The sequence below is a fragment of the Ovis aries genome, chromosome 24 (assembly GCF_016772045.2).
Source record: "Ovis aries strain OAR_USU_Benz2616 breed Rambouillet chromosome 24, ARS-UI_Ramb_v3.0, whole genome shotgun sequence".
NCBI lineage: Eukaryota > Metazoa > Chordata > Mammalia > Artiodactyla > Bovidae > Ovis > Ovis aries.
The window spans coordinates 22,546,197-22,567,027 of NC_056077.1; the positions used below are offsets into that span (position 1 = coordinate 22,546,197).

The 20,831-nt window shown below is 47.0% G+C and overlaps 1 protein-coding gene and 1 non-coding gene across 2 annotated transcripts in view; both read left to right on the forward strand.

Annotated features, from left to right (window-relative positions):
* The window catches only part of CACNG3 (calcium voltage-gated channel auxiliary subunit gamma 3), a 96,977-nt gene extending 80,822 nt beyond the window's left edge, over positions 1 to 16,155 (forward strand). The window contains exons 2-4 of the mRNA XM_004020842.5: positions 2,396 to 2,479; positions 9,202 to 9,342; positions 15,090 to 16,155. Coding sequence (XP_004020891.1) covers positions 2,396 to 2,479; positions 9,202 to 9,342; positions 15,090 to 15,601 — 737 coding nt within the window. The 3' untranslated portion in view covers positions 15,602 to 16,155. The remainder of the gene's footprint in view (positions 1 to 2,395; positions 2,480 to 9,201; positions 9,343 to 15,089) is intronic.
* On the forward strand, positions 461 to 533 carry TRNAG-CCC (transfer RNA glycine (anticodon CCC)). The gene has a single exon. It is a non-coding gene; the product is annotated as a tRNA-Gly (tRNA).
* Positions 16,156 to 20,831: the final 4,676 nt, after the last annotated feature.

The window sequence follows — 20,831 nt, forward strand, 5'->3', positions numbered from 1 at the left end:
CAGTAACACGGATGAACCTAGAGATTATCATAGTCAGTGAAGTAAGTCAGAAAGAGAAAGGCAAATACTATATGATACTACTTATATGTGGAATCTGAAATATGACATAAATGAACCTCCACAAAGCAGAAATGGATGCACAGACATACAGAATAGACTTGTGGTTGCCAAGGGTCAGGGTCCGGGGAGAGGTAGGGAGAGGGATGGATTGGGAGTTTGGGATTAGCAGATGCGAACTGCGACATATAGGATGGATAAGCAACAAGGTCCTACTGTATAGCAAAGGGACCTATATTTAATATTCTGTAATAAGACATCAGGGGAAAAAATATGAAAATTATATATATATATATACACGTATAACTGAATAATTTTGGTGAACAGCAGAAACTAACAGAACATTGTAAATCAACTACACTTTAATAAAGCAAAACTTTAAGAATATACATGACACGGGACTTCCCTGGTGGTCCAGTGGCTAAGACTCCGTGCTCCCAATGCAGGGGGCCCAGGTTCGATCCCTGGTCGGGGAACTAGATCCTGCATGCCGCAACTAAGATCCTGTGGGGCCAAATAAATAAATAAAATGTTTTTTTAAATGCATAGCGCTCCTATTATTATCAAATAATGATAGACATAGTGTAATGGTAAAGCCAGATGCAAATATTGACTCTTCCCTTCACCAGCTGTGACAACCCTCTCTCCTCTGCAATCCTGCACTGGCTCATCATCGCAAGTCAGTGTGAATAGTCCCTCCCTCCTAGGGTGGTGGATGAGAGTAAATGAGAAGAATGTAGGTTTCAGCTCTGTGCCTTGCCCGCTGGAAGCACTTCAAAGGTGCTAGCCATTATAATGATGCGCCTAGAGCTTTGCAAAAATTATCTTACTTCATATATGATCTTATTTAATTCTTACAGTAACTACTCTGAAAATATAAGCCCAGCTGTGTGTGAATGTAAGCCTTGTCTGTGGTCCTCGACACCACCTGGCCCCTCACCTCCGCAGCATCTCTACGGGCAGAGACAAGAACAATAGGCATAATTTCACGCTCTGTTGTGGTGAGAGGTTCTGAAATTGTTTGTCGTTTATGAGAACTGGCAGAGCCATTAACTGCCCTGGGAGACTGGCTAATTGGCTAGTTAACAAACACCCACAACGATTATCAAACACCCGCAATGAGTTAACTCAGGCTGATGGCGAAGGAAGAAAAGGAAAGAGAAGGCCGACAGTCATTTCCCCAGGATATACGCGCGCAATTCGGTCCTCCTGAAGGAGTAAGCCGCACAGCAGAGCCCAGCAAGCTGTGGTTCCAGGCAAGGGGATCATCAAAGGGGACTATCCTATGTTATCTATCAGGGAGAGTGGGTTACTCCGAATCCGTGCCTGGAATCCACACTGAGGAGTCAGCAGACCTTGACTGTGTTCTGGCTCACCACTTATGCATTTGAGCGCAAGCACAGTTTTGTTTTGTTTTGTTTTTTAATTGGAAGATTATTGCTTTACAATGTTGTGCTGGTTTCTGCCGTACAACAACTCGAATCAGTCATAACTATATATTAAAATATATCCCTTCCCTCACGAGCCTCTCTCCCACTCCCCGCAAAAATATTTATTTGGCTCCTTGGGGCTTTGTTGCAGCATGAGGGGGTCTTAGTTCCCCTGACCAGGGATCGAACCCAAGTCTTCTGCATTGCAAGGTGGATCCTTACCCGCTGGACCACCAGGGAAGTCCCTAAGCACAATGCTATTGGCCAGTTGTTTCATCTGTAAAATGGGACGGTAAGTTTTTATATATAAATATATATATACACACATATATGCCTACCCACTGTGTTTTCCCTGGTGGCTCAGCAGGAAAGAATCTACCTACAATGCAGGAGCCACAGGAGACACATGCTTGATCCCTGGGTTGGGAAGATCGCCTGGAGGAGGAAATGGCAACCCACTTCAGTGTTCTTGCCTGGAGAATCCCATGGACAGAGGAGCCTGGCGGGCTACAGTCCACGGGATTGCAAAGAGTTGGACACAATGAAGCAGCTTAGAATGCACACGCACACACACACGTGTATTCCACTTTCTTTTCCCCTTTCCCTTCATTGACTGGGAAAAAATAACAGCTCTCATGATGAGTGCTTATGCTTCCTAGCTCTTTGCCCTTCTAAATAGATCCCAGGATCATGCAAAATCTAAGCAGAAAGTTTCCGTCTCCAGCTTGATTTATTTTTTTCCTCTGCTAATCTCCTTTCTGTGCCCCAAGAAAGATGCTGACTGACCCACCAAGGCAGAACCCACAAGTCTGAAGGATCTTCACTGTGGGAGAGAAGAAGCCCCAGGCTGGGCCCAGGTGCTCTTTCTGCCCCCCTCCCCCAACTCAGGGCCACACTTGTTTCCACAGGGACTTTCCGAGGCGTGTGCAAGAAAATTGATCACTTCCCCGAAGATGCTGACTACGAACAGGATACAGCTGAGTATCTCCTGCGTAAGTTTCCCTGACTTCCAGGGTCCCCCTGGCGGGAGGGTGGTGAGGAGGGGTGCCCTGCAGTCACCCAGCTGCCTCTGAGTTTGAGGCTCCCAATACCTAGCCTCAGAAAAGGATATGTGCAGTGAAGCTTCAGGAAAATCTTTGCTACTAGACAGAGACATTCAGGCAGTTCTGATATCTGAGTCTCTTTCATTTCCATGAACTAGAAACAGGAAAAGAAAAAAAAAGAAAGGTGAACCAAACCTCAAAGTTCTTTTTAGTCCACTTATAAGAAAATCTAAGGGTTTTCTTCAACTTGAATACAAGTTTTCGCTTGCCCCAGAGGGTGGATTTGAGGTGCTAATGGGCAAAGTGCTAATGGGTGAGGTGCTAATGGATGAAGTGCTAATGGGCGAGGTCCTAAAGGGCAAGGCCTGGGAGAATAAATGTAAACCAAGGTTCACCCTTCTTCCGTTTCAACAGCACTGGGGCAGGGCCAGTGTCTCCCCGTAGACTGTCCCAAGGTCCGTGGCCCTGATATGATGTGAACTGTCATGAACACAGAATGCAGGAGGCAGTAGGGTATGCTGAGCAAAGGCTCTGGATTCTGTCAACCAGGGCTTTTATTCCACTACACCCTACTAGCTGGGTTAGATCTGGACCAGGTTGCTTTGCCTCTCATTGTAAGACCAAACACTATAGAACTCTTAGAGGAAAACAGAGGCAGGACACTCTTTGCCATAAATTGCAGCAAGATCTTTTTTGACCACCTTCTAGAATAATGAAAATAAGAATAAACAAATGGGACCTACTTAAACTTAAAAGCTTTTGCACAGTAAAGGAAACCATAAACAAAACAAAAAGACCATCCTCGGAGTGTGAGAAAATATTTGCAAACAGAGCAATTGACAAGGAATTAATCTCCAAAACATACAAAGAGCTCATGTAGCTCAATATCACAAAACAAAAACAAATGACACAATCAAAAAATGGGTGGAAGACCTAAAATAAACCTCTCTCTAAAGAAGACACACAGATAGCCACCCAACACATGAAAAGATGCTCAACATCACTAATAATTAGAGAAACGCAAATCAAAACTACATCATCAAAAAGTCTCTCACCTTTCTTTATAGTCAGGAATGAAGACTATAACGTCATCTATTTAACAGGGTCGCAAAAATTAAATAAGCTGATGCACATTACCCACCGCCTGAAACCATACGTGTTGGCTCTTTTTTGTGGCATGGGATGAACAACAGCCAAGGCCAACAGCAGCCAAGGGCCTGACATTGATCCTGGCACAGAGAGAATTGGAAATAATGTAATTTAAATAGAATTTCTTCAACAAGGAGCCTGAGTTTCCTCAAAAGGAAAATCTTAAGGCATTGACTAATTTACTATTAGAGAGTGTTAAATGTAACATTTTTTTAAAAACTACTTCAGTAATATCAATAAAAACTTCAAGAAATTGTGGTATTCTGATTATGCCTGTAACTCATAACTCAAGCGGAGTGTTTTACAATTAAAATCAGTTTTCACTCTACTCATGCTTGCTAGTCTGCAGAGGGGCTGTGGGTATTCATATGAGCCTTTAATCACATAACAATATAAGTGGTGCTGGGGGATCAGTTTGAAAGAAACAGACACTTCTAAGCTAAATTTTAAAACATAAACATATTATTTCTCTTTTTTCAGCTACTTGGATTTGTCCAATGCTGCCTAGGGTTTATATGAGCAGCTCAAAAAGATCTGATGTGGGAATAGAAGCCACATTTAGAGAGGGAGCTTGACCAGAGTCTGGGGGATGGCATAGATTATTATTACTTGGACTTCCTCAAAAAAGGATTATTCTAAAGCCATCACAAGTGGGGTTTTACCAGAGTGCCTAAGTTTTTACTTTTCTTCCCTACTTTGATGTTTGCCTTGCTGGGGATGAAACAGAACTGTGAGTTCTATTGCATAACTTGTAAAACTGATTTTAAATTCTTCCAAGAGATGTACCTCTTTTCCAACAAAATATATATCTCCCCTCTTGAAAGGTAAAAGTCCTCACCATCAGCCACCAAACCAGGTTAAGGAGGGACCTTCCCAAGCACATGAATTTCCTGCTGGAATTTTGGAACCCCTGACCCAGTCACGTGGAGCCAGGGTCCCGTTCCTGTACGGGTCTCCAGCCCGTACAGTCCACATGCTGCTAGTTCCTGCTGCGACCACACCCCAGGAGGATGGGATTCCCCACACCAATTTGCTTTTTCTTCTTTCTTATATGTGGTTGGGGAGGTTACAGCTTAAACCTATAGCAGAAGGTTTAATCGTTCACAGGTCCTATTGACTTGAGCACTGGTCCCCAGCCTTTTTGGCTCCAGGGACTGGTTTCATGGAAGACAATTATTCCATGGGCAGCAGGGGTGGGGGTGGAGGGGATGGAAGATTCAAGCACAATAGGGTTCCAGCTCCTATGAGAGTCTAAGGACACTGATCTGACAGGAGGCGGACTTTAGGCAGTAACATGAGTGATGGGGAGCAGCTGTAAATACAGATGAAACTTCACCCACTGGCCCGCCGCTCACCTCCTGCTGTGCAGCCTGGTTCTTAACAGACCACAGATGGGAAGCGGTCCAGGGCCTGAAGGTTGGGGATCCCTAGACCAGAGAAATCCCTAACATAGCACTGGACCTGGCCAAGCCCTGCTCAGACAACAAAGGTGAAATTACCCTGGAACAAGCTTCCCTCCCCACTCCTAGGACCACAGCTTAGCCCCATTTAGATTAGGAAGGAGAAACAGGGAAAGAAGACAGTAAGACCTCTTTAATTGTCCTGAAGCCAGACAAAAACCTTCTTGTTCATCTAGATAAACCAAATCCAAGGTTGGGAATTCCCTGGCAGTTCATTGGTTAGGACTTGGTGCTTTCACTGTTGAAGCTGGAGTTTGATCCCTGGTGAGGGAACTAAGATCCCACAGGCCATGCATCACAGCCAAAAAAAACAAAAAACAAACAAACAAAAAAAAGATGAATGAATCAAGGGTAGACTCCACCTGACTTAGGAGAAAGTGGCGGCAGAGCACATCCTGTGTGAGGCTGGCACCTGTAGCCAAGAGTCTTTAGAACCTGCTCTGATCCCACCCGTGGGGCAGAGATGGGATCTGGCCACCGCCTGGTTTCCAGATGGTTCCCACACTACATAGGAAGCAACCACGTTCCCACGTCTCACAGCCACACATTGCAAATACACACAACCAACGCAATTCAGTAGCTTCCAACGTTCAGATCATCTCCTTCGGGCATAATCACACTGTAATCATACTTTGAAATTTTTTTAAAAAAATTGTTTTTAAGGTGCTCTCCTTTAATCAGTTGAACTCATCACATTGAATATTCCAGCAATTCCCATTGAGGACACAATGCAAACGATTGCTTCAGAGATCTGTGCAAGAGTTCCTAACAAGTCCTTGATATCACTGGGGGTAGAACCACTCCTAATATTTGTGGGGCCCAGGGCCAAGGTTCATATGGAAACTCATAGGCCGTATGGGTAAATATTTAGATGCTATAAATAAGCTATGCCCACCAAAGACCTGAGAGCTTACTTCCCAGGATACCGCTTGACATGGGCACTAGAGGAACCAGGGGGCCTGCCCTGCCTCCTGCAAGCCTGTGTGGGACCCCAGATGTGCAGGGCAAGACAGGCCTAGGCCAGGACTCCTGGATAGTGACTGACTGGCCTGAAGCCAGGATGGGGACTGATCTAATCACCCTCCCAGGGTCAGGACAGCCAGGAACCCTCCCTTCATGCTTCAGGTCTCCTATCAAGGTTTCCAATTAGTTTGAAGCCTCTCCCAAAACTTTCCCATCGCAACAGGGACAGTTACTGGGATCCTGGTCTGCCCAGACGTCAACACTGAGTGACTTGGGGTGGTCATCCCTAAACAAAAGCTAGAATTTTTTTCATTTTCTTCTTTTCATGAAGAGAATCTCACCCCAGTTCTCCTCCATCAGCCCTCCCAGGCAGATCCCAAATCAGCTACCAAACTTGCAGAAAACGTTTTCCGTGAAAAAGACAAAACAACAGCAACAAGAAAAGCAGAGCCCAGCCCGTGCATTTGGAGCGTGAATACCGCCACGCTGTAGCCGTAGGAAGGGCTGCAGCTGAATCCCGGAGAAGGCAATGGCACCCCACTCCAGTACTCTTGCCTGGAAAATCCCATGGACGGAGGAGCCTGGTAGGCTGCAGTCCATGGGATAACTGGGAGTTGGACACGACTCAGTGACTTCACTTTCACTTTTCACTTTTATGCATCGGAAAAGGAAATGGCAACCCACTCCAGTGTTCTTGCCTGGAGAATCCCAGGGACAGGGGAGCCTGGTGGGCTGCCATCTATGGGGTCGCACATGACTGAAGCGACTTAGCAGCAGCAGCAGCAGCAGCTGAATCTGTGAGAAAACCCACAGGGCCGTGAAGTTCCGAACACTGAGCTTGAACTTCAACACCAAAAATGCACTGACCACCTTTTCCCGCTGCCCTACTGCTCCTGCACACACGCCATGATTGTAAAGATCCTACCGTCTGCTCAGCCGCTAAGTACCAGGCCCTCGAGTCATTGTCAACACCTCTTTCTCTCACATCCCACTGCCAGATCTTTAGGATTTACCTTTAAAATACATCCTGAGTCTCTCACTACCCATCTACAACCGAGTCCATGCCACGGTCAGCTCAAGTCTGGGTTCTTACAGCCCCACCAGCCCCACCAGCCCTACCAGCCCCACCCTTCAAGGGCCCACACGTGGGTCCATGCTCTCTGCTCTCACTATCTTGAAGTCTTCTCTTTTTATATATGCCTTTGACAGTCACCTTTATTTCATTTTTTCTTCCAGTTTTATTGATATATAACATATAACAGTGCTGTATAGATTTAAGGTGTACAGCATCATGGTTTGACTTACATACATCATGAAATGATGACCGCAGTATGTTTAGTGAACATCCACCATCTCATATAGACACAAAATTAAAGAAGCAGAAAAAATTTGTTTCCTTGTGATGAGAACTCTCAGGAGTTACTCTCTCAGTTTTTATGTATAATGTCCAGCTGTGTTAATTTTATTTACCATGCTGCACATTAAATCCCTAGTACTTATTTTTCTTATAACCTGGAAGTCTGTACCTTTTGACCACCTTCATTTCATTCCCCCTCCCTCTAGTCCCCACCTCTAGTAACCACGAATCTGGTCTCTTTTTCTGAGTCTGTTTTTGAAGTAGATCTGACCTACAATTGGGGCTTCCCTGGTAGCTCAGCTGGTTAAGAATCTGCCTGCAATGCGGGAGACTCCAGTTAGATCCCTGCTTCAGGAAGATCTGCTGGAGAAGGGAACGGCTACCCACTCCAGGATTCTGGCCTGGAGAACTCTATGGACTGGGGTCCATGGGGTCGCAAAGAATTGGACATGACTGAGTGATTTTCACTTTCACTTTCTGACCTACAACATGATGTTGGTTCCTGTTACACAACAAAATGATTTGATATTTTCAAAATGATTGCCATGATAAGTCTAGTCACCATGCCATCTTGAAATTCTTAATAATTTTAGAATGAGAGGCCTTGCATTTTCATCCTGCATAGGGCCCTAGCAATTAGGTAACAGCTCCTACCCGTCATCTCTGTTAGAATGTAAGCCCCGTAAGGGTGGGACCTTAGCTCTTTTGTACCTCAATGAAGGCAGAATTTATCCAACTGATATTCTGGCCCAAGTAGTCCAGGAAATACTCTAATAGTGGTTGGGTAAATACTGGGATCCCCACCTGAAGGCCCCTTCCCCCAAAACCTAAGGGCCTCTCTGTGATCCAGCAACAAGAGTTAACACACTTGTTTCGAAGACTTGCCCTGGGCCTCAGCTAGCATCCCTTTTTTCCCCTTTGAAGGGCCATGCCTGTATCCCTTGGGGAGGTTAAACATTTGTGCCAGTATGCCAGGACTCAGCAGAGCCCCTGGCATTTTGTAGGTGCCCAAGAAGCCTTGATGAATGATTAACTAAATTCATGTGTGTATCCAGTGGCTAAATAGATATTGCATGGTCATTGACAGACTCAGTACTAAACGAATGTTTGTGTGTTTTGGGAAAGACAGCTTGTGATCTAATGGGAATCCCAGGATGCCCCACCAGCTACCTACATTGCACGACCCAGGGCAAAATGAAAATCTGGGGTTTCTGGTTCAAAACGCAGGCCCAAAATGCTGTTTCCCTTCTTCTGCCTTCTCTCTCTCCACCTGTCATGGTGTCTTTTACTTGCTATGTAATGTCACACTCCCTCAGGCATAAGGACCCTCAAGGGTGCCCAGGGCTTGCACTCAATCCTGATTCTCCCTGTGTCCATGCCCAGGAGCCAAGGGTGGCAGCGGTCACTGGTTGGGGTGAGGGAGGGGCAGCTAGGAACCACCGCAAGGAGAACGGGAGGTAGCAATGTGGTGGGGCGTGGGATGCCACCTGAGTCGAGGTTCAAAGCCCATGGCGCATGCTCCATTGGCCCATCAGACTTATTTGAAAAACACATTCAAAGATAAAGTTATTATGCATTTCAGGATGATGACTACAGACTGTTAACCCCAAGCCCAGGGTGTTAGATGTAGACTCTCTCCTTCTGCTCACGTGCTGTCCTCCAACCAGTCACCCCCATGCCCGTGGAGGGGGATCCCAGGGCTGGCTGGGTGCAGGCAGAACCCTCTCTCCTTCTCTCCACAGGGGCTGTGAGGGCCTCCAGCGTCTTCCCCATCCTCAGCGTCACGCTGCTCTTCTTCGGCGGGCTCTGTGTGGCAGCCAGCGAGTTCCACCGCAGCAGACACAACGTCATCCTCAGCGCGGGGATCTTTTTTGTCTCTGCAGGTGAGCATCTTCGCCTCCGGCCAGAGAGCATCACAGACACCAAACCCGAGCCAGGGCCAGAAGGACAAAGCCATGCTATTCAGGGTTCCCTCCAGGGAAGGAGCAAGAAAATGTTCGACCTGTGTGTTAAGAATGAGAACCAAAGGCTTTAATAAGAACCAAAGATGCTGACATTCTAGCTGGAGAGTGGATGGAGTGAAGATGAGGAGGAGATGGGGTACTTAGGTCGGCTCAGAGATGGGAGAATGATTAATAAGAGTGTGCCTGTGTATGTCTGCTCAGGGTGGGCAGGGAGCATGTACGGTGTGTGTAAGGTGTGATCCGAGAGATGAGTCCAGTGTGTTTTAAAGGGGTCCAACTTCTGGATACGCTCATACACTATTTCTGGCCCCGTGAGACCTGGGTTTACTGGTGAACTATTGGTAACAGTTCTTCAAGCACTCAATCCTCAGGCTGACCAGAGCATCTCTGGGAACAATAGAAAACCCAGCAGCCTCAGATGCCCTCAGGGAAGATCTTATCAATAGCAGCCCTGACCGGAAGGTGGCAGAGGGTGGTAAGGAGGATGAGCAGTCTCGAGAAGGGTTCCTGTTTCTGCCTCCTCTCTCCTCCTTTATCTCCATCCCTGCTCCACCCCCTCATCTCCCTCCCTTCTGGGTTTCCACGCCTTCATTGCTTTGCAGTCTCTTTGCACCTCACCCTTCAGTCAGTGCCATCTGAATGAAATGCTTTAGAGGTGAACAGAGGGAAGAGAGCTTAACTCTTTGATGATGACCTCCAAACTTTGACCCATAATGGCAGAATATTTACTGGGGTAGAAACAGAGGGGCATCTTCCCAGGTGGCGATAGTGCTAAAGAATCCGCCCGCCAATGCAGGAGTTGCGAGAGATGTGGGTTTCTATCCCTGGGTGGGAAAGATCCCCTGGAGGCAGAAATGGCAACCCACTCCAGTATTCTTGCCTGGGAAATCCCATGGACAGAGGAGCCTGGCAGGCTACAGCCTATGGAGTTGCAAAAGAGACAGACGTGACTTAGTGACGAAACAACCACCACAAAAAAAAGAATAGCTTACCTGCCTGGATTTGAATTTTGGCTAAACTTATGGGGCCCTGGAAATGTTACCAACTCCCTGTGACTTGATTTCCTCAACTGTAAAATGAGGGGAAGGGGAAGTGCCAGTATTTATTTCATAGGGTTGTTGGAAGGAGGTTGGATGTAAAAGCACAATATTATTTTCTAGCAAGGTAGAAGCAACACAATAGTTCTGAAGTTGGAAGCCCAGCCCCCCCTAGGACCCTTCTCAGTTTCCTCCCTACTCTTTCCCCTTCTCGGAAATGGGGAAGGCGGACGGAATCCAGTGCTGAGTGTCTGGGAACCAACTCGAGCCACAGACCATCTTGTCAGGAGAATAAGATCAGCCTATGATCTTATTAAAGGTGACACTCTGTGTGGACAGACGCTAACAGCTGGCAAACCCAGGGACTTGCATTGCTTTGAGGCACATTCTAGTTGTTGAGGGCCCCTCCAGACCTCCCGGTCTCTGACTGACACAGAGGATGCTGTGTTGTGCTGACATGAGGGTTTCCTAAACAGGAGAAGATCATTATTTTGTCCCCCAAGGGGATTGTGAAGGGAGAGTGTGTCACCAGCAAACGTCTTGTTACAAGGGGTGTTGTGAGAGACAGCAGGTGAACCGGGGAACACAGGGGCAGCAACAAGGCCCTGGGGGGGGCCAGAAGCTGGGGGTCTAATCCTAGCTATCCCCCCACCACTGACCTCCCTGAGGACCCTAAAAAGCCTCAGTTTTTCCACCTACAAAGTGAAAGTAGGATTCAGCACTCCCTAAGGCTCTTTTTGCTCAGTTATTCTAAGGTTCTGTGATTTCTGGCAAGCAGTCAACAACCCTTTATTGAGTACCTACTATGCGCCAGGAACTGGGCACTATACTCAAGACCGTGGGCTCTGAAGTCAGGCTGCCTGGGGCAAATCGTGGCTCTACCACTTCCTTGTGCAGTAACCTCAGGCAAGTCTCTTAACCAATCAGTGCCTCCGTTTCCTCATCTGAAAAATGGGGTAATAATGGCTCTACCTCTTAAGCCTGCTCAGAGGATTAGATAGTTGGTATATGGAAAATGCCTAGAACTGCATCTAGCTGGCAGTAACTGTGGGATGCATAGTGCATGCTAAGTCACTACAGTTGTGTCCAACTCTGTGACCGCTTGGACTGTAGCCCGCCAGGCTCCTCTGTCCTTGGGATTCTCCAGGCAACAATACTGGAGTGGGTCACCATGTCCTTCTCCAGGAGATCTTCCCAATCCAGGGATAAACCTGCATCTCTTACGTCTCCTGAATTGGCAGGTGGGTTCTTTACCACTAGCACCACCTAAGATGCGTAATAGCTGGTATTATATATGTTGTACCATTTAATTCTCGTGTTGATTCAATTCAACAAATATGCACTGTGCTCTTGCTTTGGGTCAGGCTCTGGGCAAGGAGATAAGACCATAGCAGTGACCAAACCTAGCTAGATCTGAGCTCAGGGAACAAGAGACAATCTTGGGTTCAAACCCCACCTTTGCCATTTCCCGGGGCTTCCCAGGTGGTAAAGAACGCACCTGTCCATGGAGGAGATTTAAGAGACACCAGCTCAGTCCCTGGGTCAGGAAGATCTCCTGGAGGAGGGCATGGCAACCCACTCCAGTATTTCTGCCTGGAGAATCCCATAGACAGAGGAGCCCGGTAGGTTACAGTCCATGGGGTCGCAAAGAGTCGGACATGACTGAAGCAGCTTAGCAGAAGCACACAGGCCATTTCCTAGCTGTGTTGACTTAGGGAAGTTATTTTCTCTGTGTCCCAGTTTCCTCATCTGTTAAAAAAAAAAGGTTTTTTGTTTTTTTAAAGCAGGACTGTTGCAATGATTAATTGAGATCATGCACGTAAAGACTTTGCACAGTGCCTGGCATATCATCAGTGTCCTAGAAACAAGTGGCAACTCACTTGGCTTGTCACCTCCTTTAACCTGCGCTGACATCCGAGTATCTCTTTGAGCTTCTTTATTTTTTTTTTTTTTTCAGCAAGACTTCTTTCCAGGGCTTCTCAAACTTTGCCACCAAAATTTCCCTGCAGGCAAAGGAGAGTGAAAAATGTGACCCTGGGGAGTCAGGGGGCATCACCAGAAGCTGCCTTCCATGAGCTGAAATGTCTTTGAAGTCTGTCTCCCATTTATACTTAAAAATTCATGTGAATTCTGCTCTCTTCTCCTTATTATATCCATGTTCATTTTAATATAAAAGAATGTGTCTTCCCTACTCATCTTCAAGCCAAACTGACACTCCAGAAACAGGAACTGGTTTTTTTTTCACCCTGTGGTTTTCTGCAGCTTGACACAGGGCTGGCCGTGTCAACCCCCATATGAAGAAATAGCTCTGTGATTAGAACCCGCTGCCTACCTGCTGAGTGCCCGTGCTGGGTAAAGCCAAGAGGAGACAGGGAGGAAGCAGGCCCTGGCCCTGCTTTCTAGGGGAGAGTCCTAGATGGAGTGGCCAGAGAATCACATTCAAAACATGAATCCCTTTAATGCATGAGCACCAGTCAGTCAGAACGGCAGCACTGGAGCAGGATGGAGTGGCCCTGGCTATGCCAAGCTTTCACCCTTTGTGCAGATGAACCTATCTGCAGGGGAGAAGTAGAGATGCAGAGGTAGGGAGTGGACGTGCGGATCTGAGGTAGGGGGATGAATTGGGAAATTGGGACTGACATATGTGTACTGCCATGCGTCAAACAGATAGCTGGCAGGAACTTCCTGTAGGTTCCTACTAGCTCAGTTCGGTGCTCGGTGGTGACCTAGATGGGTGGTAGGGATAGAGGGTGGAGAGGTCCAAGAGGGAGGGGATATTTGTATGCCTATAGGTGATTCATGTTGTTATACAGCAGAAACTGATACAACATTGTAAAGCAACTACGTTGCTCAGCCGCTCAGTCATGTCCGACTCTTTGCAACCCATAGACTATAGCCTGCCAGGCTCCTCTGTCCATGGAATTTTCCAGGCAGGAATACTGGAGTGGGTTGCCACTTCCTACACCAGGGGATCAAACCCACATCTCTTGGGTCTCCTGCATTGGCAGGCAGATTCTTTACCACTAGTGGGAAGTTCCAAAGCATCTATACCCCAATTAAAAAGAACAACAACAACAACAAAACACTTTAACTCTTTGGTTGCTGGACTCTGGGGAAATCTTGAGGATCCCCAGGAAGAGAATGAGGTGTTCAATGGCGGGGATACTCAGCAGGCCAGTGGAGATGGTTATTTACCAACTAGTACTGGGAACCGTAGGCTTCCCAGGTGGCACTAGTGATAAAGAAGCAGCCTACCAATTCAGGAGACGTAAGAGACCTGGGTTGGATCCCTCGGTCCGGAAGATCCCCTGGAGGAGGGCACAGCAACCCACTCCAGTATTCTTGCCTGGAGAATCCCATGGACAGAGGAGCCTTGTGGGCTACGGTCCACGGGGTCGCAAAGAGTCAGACACGACTGAAGTGACTCGGCACGTATGCACTGGGAACTGTAACAAGGGGCAACTTCCATGTAGAGGCAGCCTGGGTTTGTAGGCTAGGAGACTCCAGCTGATGTACAAGCCTCCCTGAGTCATTACCGGTATAAGGCTCGGATGAGGCCCCTAAAGCAAAGAGACACAAAAAGATATCGTCAGCTTTGGACATCATGTGAGAGAAGCAGGCACACACCCTCAGGGTCTTTCATTCCTTCCTCCTGCTCCCTAGAGAATCCATTTCTCTCCAAGCAACTGGGCAGCTCTTTCCAAACCTATTCTGTTGGCACCTGGGGACACCAAGTCTGCAGACCTTGCCTACTGGGGACAACAGCTTCACATTCCCCAATTCCTGATGTTTGAACATTAGCTAATTTAAAACATTATTGTATCCCCCGTGCAGATAAAAAGATATAGTTAGTTACTGTCCCTTACCCATGGGTCATTCTTTCTCCAGACTTCATTCCAGACTCAGAAATACCCACTGGGCAGCCATATCTGGACTCTCAATAAGCGCTTCTAACCCCATTCTTCTTCTATAAGCCTCCTCTCTCTGCTGCCTCTTATTGAGGCTCAAGATGCCATCAACTTTCCCACCATCCAGGCGAGACCCCTACTCTAAGTTATTCTCAACTCTGGTGGCAATAGCCTTTCATTTCCTGGTGAGCCAGGAGCTGTTCAGGACCTGCTCAAACGTCACCTTGTCTTCAGGACAAAGTGGCTTAGTCATCCTCTCTTTTTGCTCCTGAACCATTTTATATGTGTCTCTGGTGGAGCCCTTACTGTATTTTGCTGTATTTACCTGTCAGTTTCTGCTACTAATGGTGACGAACTCAAGGGCAAGGATCTGTATCTTGTTCATTTCACCATCCTCATGGCTTAGTGCTGAAGACTAAGTTTTGATGGAATGAACTGTTTCTAAGGGAAAATACATGCACTTTGATTTCTGCTGCACTTGCTGGAGGAGTAAGGTGTATTCTTCAGCTGAATGCTTCCCACCAGGGATGGATCAGCAGAATTTTTCATTTCCCGAGAGACAGACCCTGCAAGAAGAGTTCAGCAGCTGGATTTCCGGCCATAAATCCATTCTCCTCTCTCCCTGTCATCTCCACATTTTCAAAATAAATAGTTCAAGCCTAAAAGTGACCGTTACCTCTGTGGTTTATAAAGGTTGTATTTTTCTTTCCCCTTCTCTTAGGGTTAAGCAACATCATCGGCATCATAGTTTATATATCAGCCAATGCTGGAGACCCTGGGCAACGTGACTCCAAAAAGAGCTACTCCTATGGCTGGTCCTTTTACTTCGGAGCCTTCTCTTTCATCATCGCGGAAATTGTGGGGGTCGTCGCTGTGCACATCTATATAGAAAAGCATCAGCAGTTACGTGCCAAATCCCACTCGGAGCTCCTGAAGAAATCGACCTTCGCTCGCCTTCCACCCTACAGGTATAGATTTCGGAGGCGGTCGAGTTCCCGCTCCACGGAACCCAGATCCCGAGACCTGTCCCCCATCAGCAAAGGCTTCCACACCATCCCTTCTACTGACATCTCAATGTTCACCCTGTCCCGGGACCCATCAAAGATCACCATGGGGACTCTCCTCAACTCCGACCGGGACCACGCTTTTCTACAGTTCCACAACTCCACGCCCAAAGAGTTCAAAGAGTCGTTGCATAATAATCCGGCCAACAGGCGCACCACGCCCGTCTGAACTGACCTCAGCCCTCTGCCCTCCGCCCCAGCACAGCCCGAGGGGAAGTGGACAGAGGAATCTCTGAGGTTGCATGGCATGGTCCTCGTGATGGTATTACTTTTTACAAAGAATGAAACCAAATGGACTCAGCCCTCTCCCACACTTCGCCCCTCCCTCTCCAGGTCCTAACCGGTCCATCCCTTCCCCCACTTTTCAAGCCAATCCCATGATGTCGTTTCTCTCTGTGTGTATCTGTGACAGATGTTTTCCTCTCTTCCTTCTTTACTGGAAGGACCTCCTCATTCTTCCCTCCTTGGAAGAGGACTTTACTCAAAGTCACGGGTGGTGGCTGGGTGGGGGGTGTCGGGGTCTCCAAATCCCCAGGTGTGTGCACAGGTGTCCCCATTGTCCACTCATGCACATCCTCAGGCCACTTAACCGCCCAGGTGGCCCTGGGAGGCATTCACCTTTCCGTGTTAGAATAACATGACCAGAAATCAAAGATGTCAGAGCCCCGAAGCAGCTAATGTAATAAGCACTCATGTATTAAAGGTTTTGCCTTGTAACTCACAGAGCTGGGGTGCTTTGTTTCTTCTGGGTAATTCCTGCACAAATTCACTGCCCTGCCCTCAAGCTGACTCATGTCCACGTTGAAAGCTGAGCTTTGCCCATCCACACTCCAATCACTAGGAAGGATCCTCCTGTCCCTCTTGAGGACAGCAAGGTGCTCTCACCAATGGCAGAGTCTGTAACCCTCGCCTGAATCCCTGGAAGCTACTGGGGGCAAACATGTGTTCAGAAATCTAGCTCTGGTGGTAGCCAGTAGCTCTAGGAACTGGGGAAAGTCCAACTGACCATCAAGCCTCAGGCTTCTCATCTGTAAAATGGAGCATGGTACAGTATTCTCCTCGACAGAGTTGTGAGGCTTAAATAGGACATCTTGTGTAAAATGATTAGGTTCAGTTCAGTCGCTCAGTCATGTCCAACTCTTTGCGACCCCATGAATCACAGCACACCAGGCCTCCCTGTCCATCACCAACTCCCAGAGTTCACCCAAACTCATGTCCATCGAGTCGCTGATGCCATCCAGCCATCTCATCCTCTGTCGTCCCCTTCTCCTCCTGCCCCCAATCCTTCCCAGCATTGGGGTCTTTTCCAATGAGTCAACTTGTCGCATGAGGTGGCCAAAGTACTGGAGTTTCAGCTTCAACATCAGTCTTTCCAGTGAACATCCAGGAATGATCTCCTTTAAGATGAACCGGTTGGATCTCCTTACAGTCCAAGGGACTCTCAAGTCTTCTACAACACCACAGTTCAAAGCATCGATTCTTTGGCACTCAGTTCTCTTCACAGTCCAACTCTCACATCCATACATGACCACTGGAAAAACTATAGCCTTGACTAGATGGACCTTTGTTGGCAAAGTAAGGTCTCTGCTTTTCAATATGCTATCTAGGTTGGTCATAACTTTTCTTCCAAGGAGTAAGTGACTTTTAATTTCATGGCTACAATCACCATCTACAGTGAGCCCCCAAAAACAAAGTCTGCCACTGTTTCCACTGTTTCCCCATCTATATCCCATGATGTGATGGGACCAGATGCCATGATCTTCATTTTCTGAATATTGAGCTTTAAGCCAACATTTTCACTCTCCTCCTTCACTTTCATCAAGAGGCTTTTTAGTTCCTCTTCACTTTCTGCCATAAGGGTGGTATCGTCCACATATCTGAGGTTATTGATATTTCTCCCGGCAATCATGATTCCAGCTTGTGCTTCTTCCAGCCCAGCATTTCTCATGATGTACTCTGCATATAAGTTAGATGAGCAGGGTGACAATATACAGCCTTGACGTACTCCTTTTCCTATTTGGAACCAGTCTGTTGTTCCATGTCCAGTTCTAACTGTTGCTTCCTGACCTGCATACACGTTTCTCAAGAGGCAGGTTAGGTGGTCTGGTATTCCCGTCTCTCTCAGAATCTTCCACAGTTTATTGTGATCCATACAGTCAAAGGCTTTGGCATAGTCAGTAAAGCAGAAATAGATGTTTTTCTGGAACTCGCTTGCTTTTTTGATGATCCAACGGATGTTGGCAATTTGATCTCTGATTCCTCTGCCTTCTCTAAAACCAGCTTGAACATCTGGAAGTTCACAGTTCATGTATTGCTGAAGCCTGGCTTGGAGAATTTTGAGCATTACTTTACTAGCATGTGAGATGAGTGCAATTGTGCAGTAGTTTGAGCAGTCTTTGCATTGCCTTTGTTTGGGATTGGAATGAAAAGTGACCTTTTCCAGTCCTGTGGCCACTGCTGAGTTTTCCAAATTTGCTGGCATATTGAGTGCAGCACTTTGACAGCATCATCTTATGCTTTTTACCTTATGGATGACCTCTGGGTAGACTGACCTTTATCTGAGTTTGGGCTTCCATAGCAAATACTATAGATCAGGGTGCTTAACAGCAGACATTTATTTCCTAAAGTTATGGAGCCTGGGCAGTTCCAGATCAGGGTGACAGCAGATTCTGTTCTTGGTGAGGGCTCTCCTCCTAGCTTGAAGATAGCCACATTCTCACTGTGTCCTCACATGACAGAGCCACTAACTCCATCACAAGGGCCCACCCTCATTAAGGGTTTTCCCGATTTCTCAGTGGTAAAAAACATCTGCCTGCAATGAAGGAGATGCAGGAGGTGTGAGTTTGATCTTGGATCAGGAAGATCCCCTGGAGAGAACCCACTCCAGTATTCTTGCCTAGACAATCCCACAGACAGAGAAGCCTGATGGGCTGCAATCCATGGGGTGACAAAGGGTTGGGCATGACTGGGCATGCACACTTGAGCTTGAGCTTGATCCCTAATTACCTCCCAAATGCCTCTTCTCCAATGTCATCATTTTGAAGCTTAGGGCTTCAGTGTGTGGATTTAGATGGTGGGGAGGGATCCCATTCAGTCCGCAGCAAGCATGACTGTAGGAAGACAGATGCCAAATGGAAGCTGGTCTCTTTTGGGGGTAATGGTGTACTTTGCACAGTCTCTGAGGGGCTCAGGGGAGTGAAAGTGGAAGGACATTTGAATATTTTGAATATTGATACCAGAAAGCATGAGAGACAGATAGCGTCCCTGCCTGCAGTGACTCCTGGGGTGAGTGTGGCACACACCAACTCATCACGCCTCCATCCCACTTCCAGCTCCAGCCACTCAAGGGGGCAGAGTTATGGTCATAGGAGCTCACACTTACCTGACTCTGCTAGGTACCAGGCTGTGTTGTAGAACCTTATACATATTGCATCATTTAATCCTCCCAGAAATATCCCCATTTTACCAAGGAGGAAACTGAGGCCAGAGAGGGTGTGATTGTCCAGATTTCATTCCTGCTGCAGGCGCCAAATCCTGGGAAGCCAGTCACGTGCCCACACTCACACCCACAGTGAATTTTATCGTAGAGCGCAGACTAGTAACAATTTGTTTTGTTTGACACTTGAGGGACATTGCTTGCAAATCACACACATACATCAGATTATCTCACTGAATCCTTAAGACAACCCACGTGTAGGAAGAATTATTATCTGCATTTCAGCAGGTAAGGAAATAGAGGATCAAGGAGAGTGTCGTAGGTGCCGATAACAGAGCCAGCATTGAGAGCCAAGACTCTGCTTCCTAATTTGACCAATTTCCTCCCTCTGCCCGCATTCCCCAAACCTCAGTCATTTGAATTCAACCCTTGCAAAAATGTTTCATATCCACGTACCACATCGGCCATTATTTATTTAATGTTTCTCTCTAAATTGACTCACTTTTTACTTTAATAAATATATCTTGAAAGTGAACTTTATATCACTACTGTAAAAAAGAAAACTGGAATTGCTTACCATAAGCAAATGGTAACTAGGAGAATAACTACAGTAAAAAGCAACACAATCCTGCCATATTCTAGCTGCAGCCTATTGTAAGCCAAAGAGCAATGCCTGCTCTTTGTAAAAAAGAACATAATCAAAATGTTAGAAAGATGTTAAGATACTCTAGCAACAAAGAAGATGCTTCCCTTGGCTTAATCAGGAAAAATGGCAAGGGGGAAACCTCCTCACTAACACTGCTCTCTAGTACTGCGGCCATGTGTCAGGTCAAATTATTTCATCCAACACTTCGGGAGGAGTGGCTCCAGGCACTCTTGGAGAGGGAAAGATCTAAGAGATGGAGCAGATAGGTGATGGATACTGTGAAGGGAAGATGCAGTAACCTCCCTGAGAACCAGGAGTTTGCCAAAAACAGGGCATCTGGGGAGCTGATCAGGGATGGAGAGAAAAGACCCAGCGGCTTAACTAACTGGACGTCTGCTCAGGAGACCCAGTACAAAGCCCTCTGCCAAGAGTGCTGGAGGAGAGAAGCAGGCACCTGACCCCTGGAAGGACCCCCTTGCTCCCTGCAAGTTTTCGGTGTGTGAGACTTCAGAGTGCCTTTGCGTGAAGACTGCTCAGATGCACCCGGCTGGCTGGCATCAAGTACATATTCATATCAACACTTCCAGTTCACAGCCAGGACCCCGGGCAATCCTGGTCATCCAAAGTCCTGTGAAGAGCATTCACATTCACTAGGCACCTACTGCGTGTGCCAAGCAATGTGTCAGGAGCTTCTCTTAATTTGTGTTTTTTAATCCTAACATTTGGGTATGTACTATCATTAAACCCATTGGATAGATGTTGAAACTTGCAAAGAAACAGCAAAGCAGGTACTCGGACTGGCACCTACCTGACTCTAAACCTTATGCCATAGCCACTCACTAAGCCTCCTGGGTCACACTTTTCAAATCTCTTGCTCCACCACTGAGTTCCTCCCCCCCCCCATTTCCTTCACCACAGTGCAGCTCCTTTCCCAGTCCTCTCATTTATGGACCAGCAACATCCTATGGCCAATGTCAAGAGCAGAACACTGGGGCTTCTCTGTCTCGTATCTCTATTCTGCAGCCCCCAAGTGTTGTCTCTATTTTGCAGCCCTTCAGGGCCAAGTTTTGTCTCTACCTTTCAAGCAAGCAGATGCTGTAGCTGCACTGCCCAGATTTGAATCCCAGCTCTGCATTCATCAGCCATAATGACTTTAACAAGATGATCTCTCTGTGCCTCAGCATTTCCTGCTGTAAAAGGGACACAAAAATAGTCCTTACTCCATAGGTTTGTAGTGAGGATTCAATGAGCTTATTTTCATAAAGCACTTGGAAATATACTTGAAACAAAATATGCACTGTATAAATGTTGCTATTT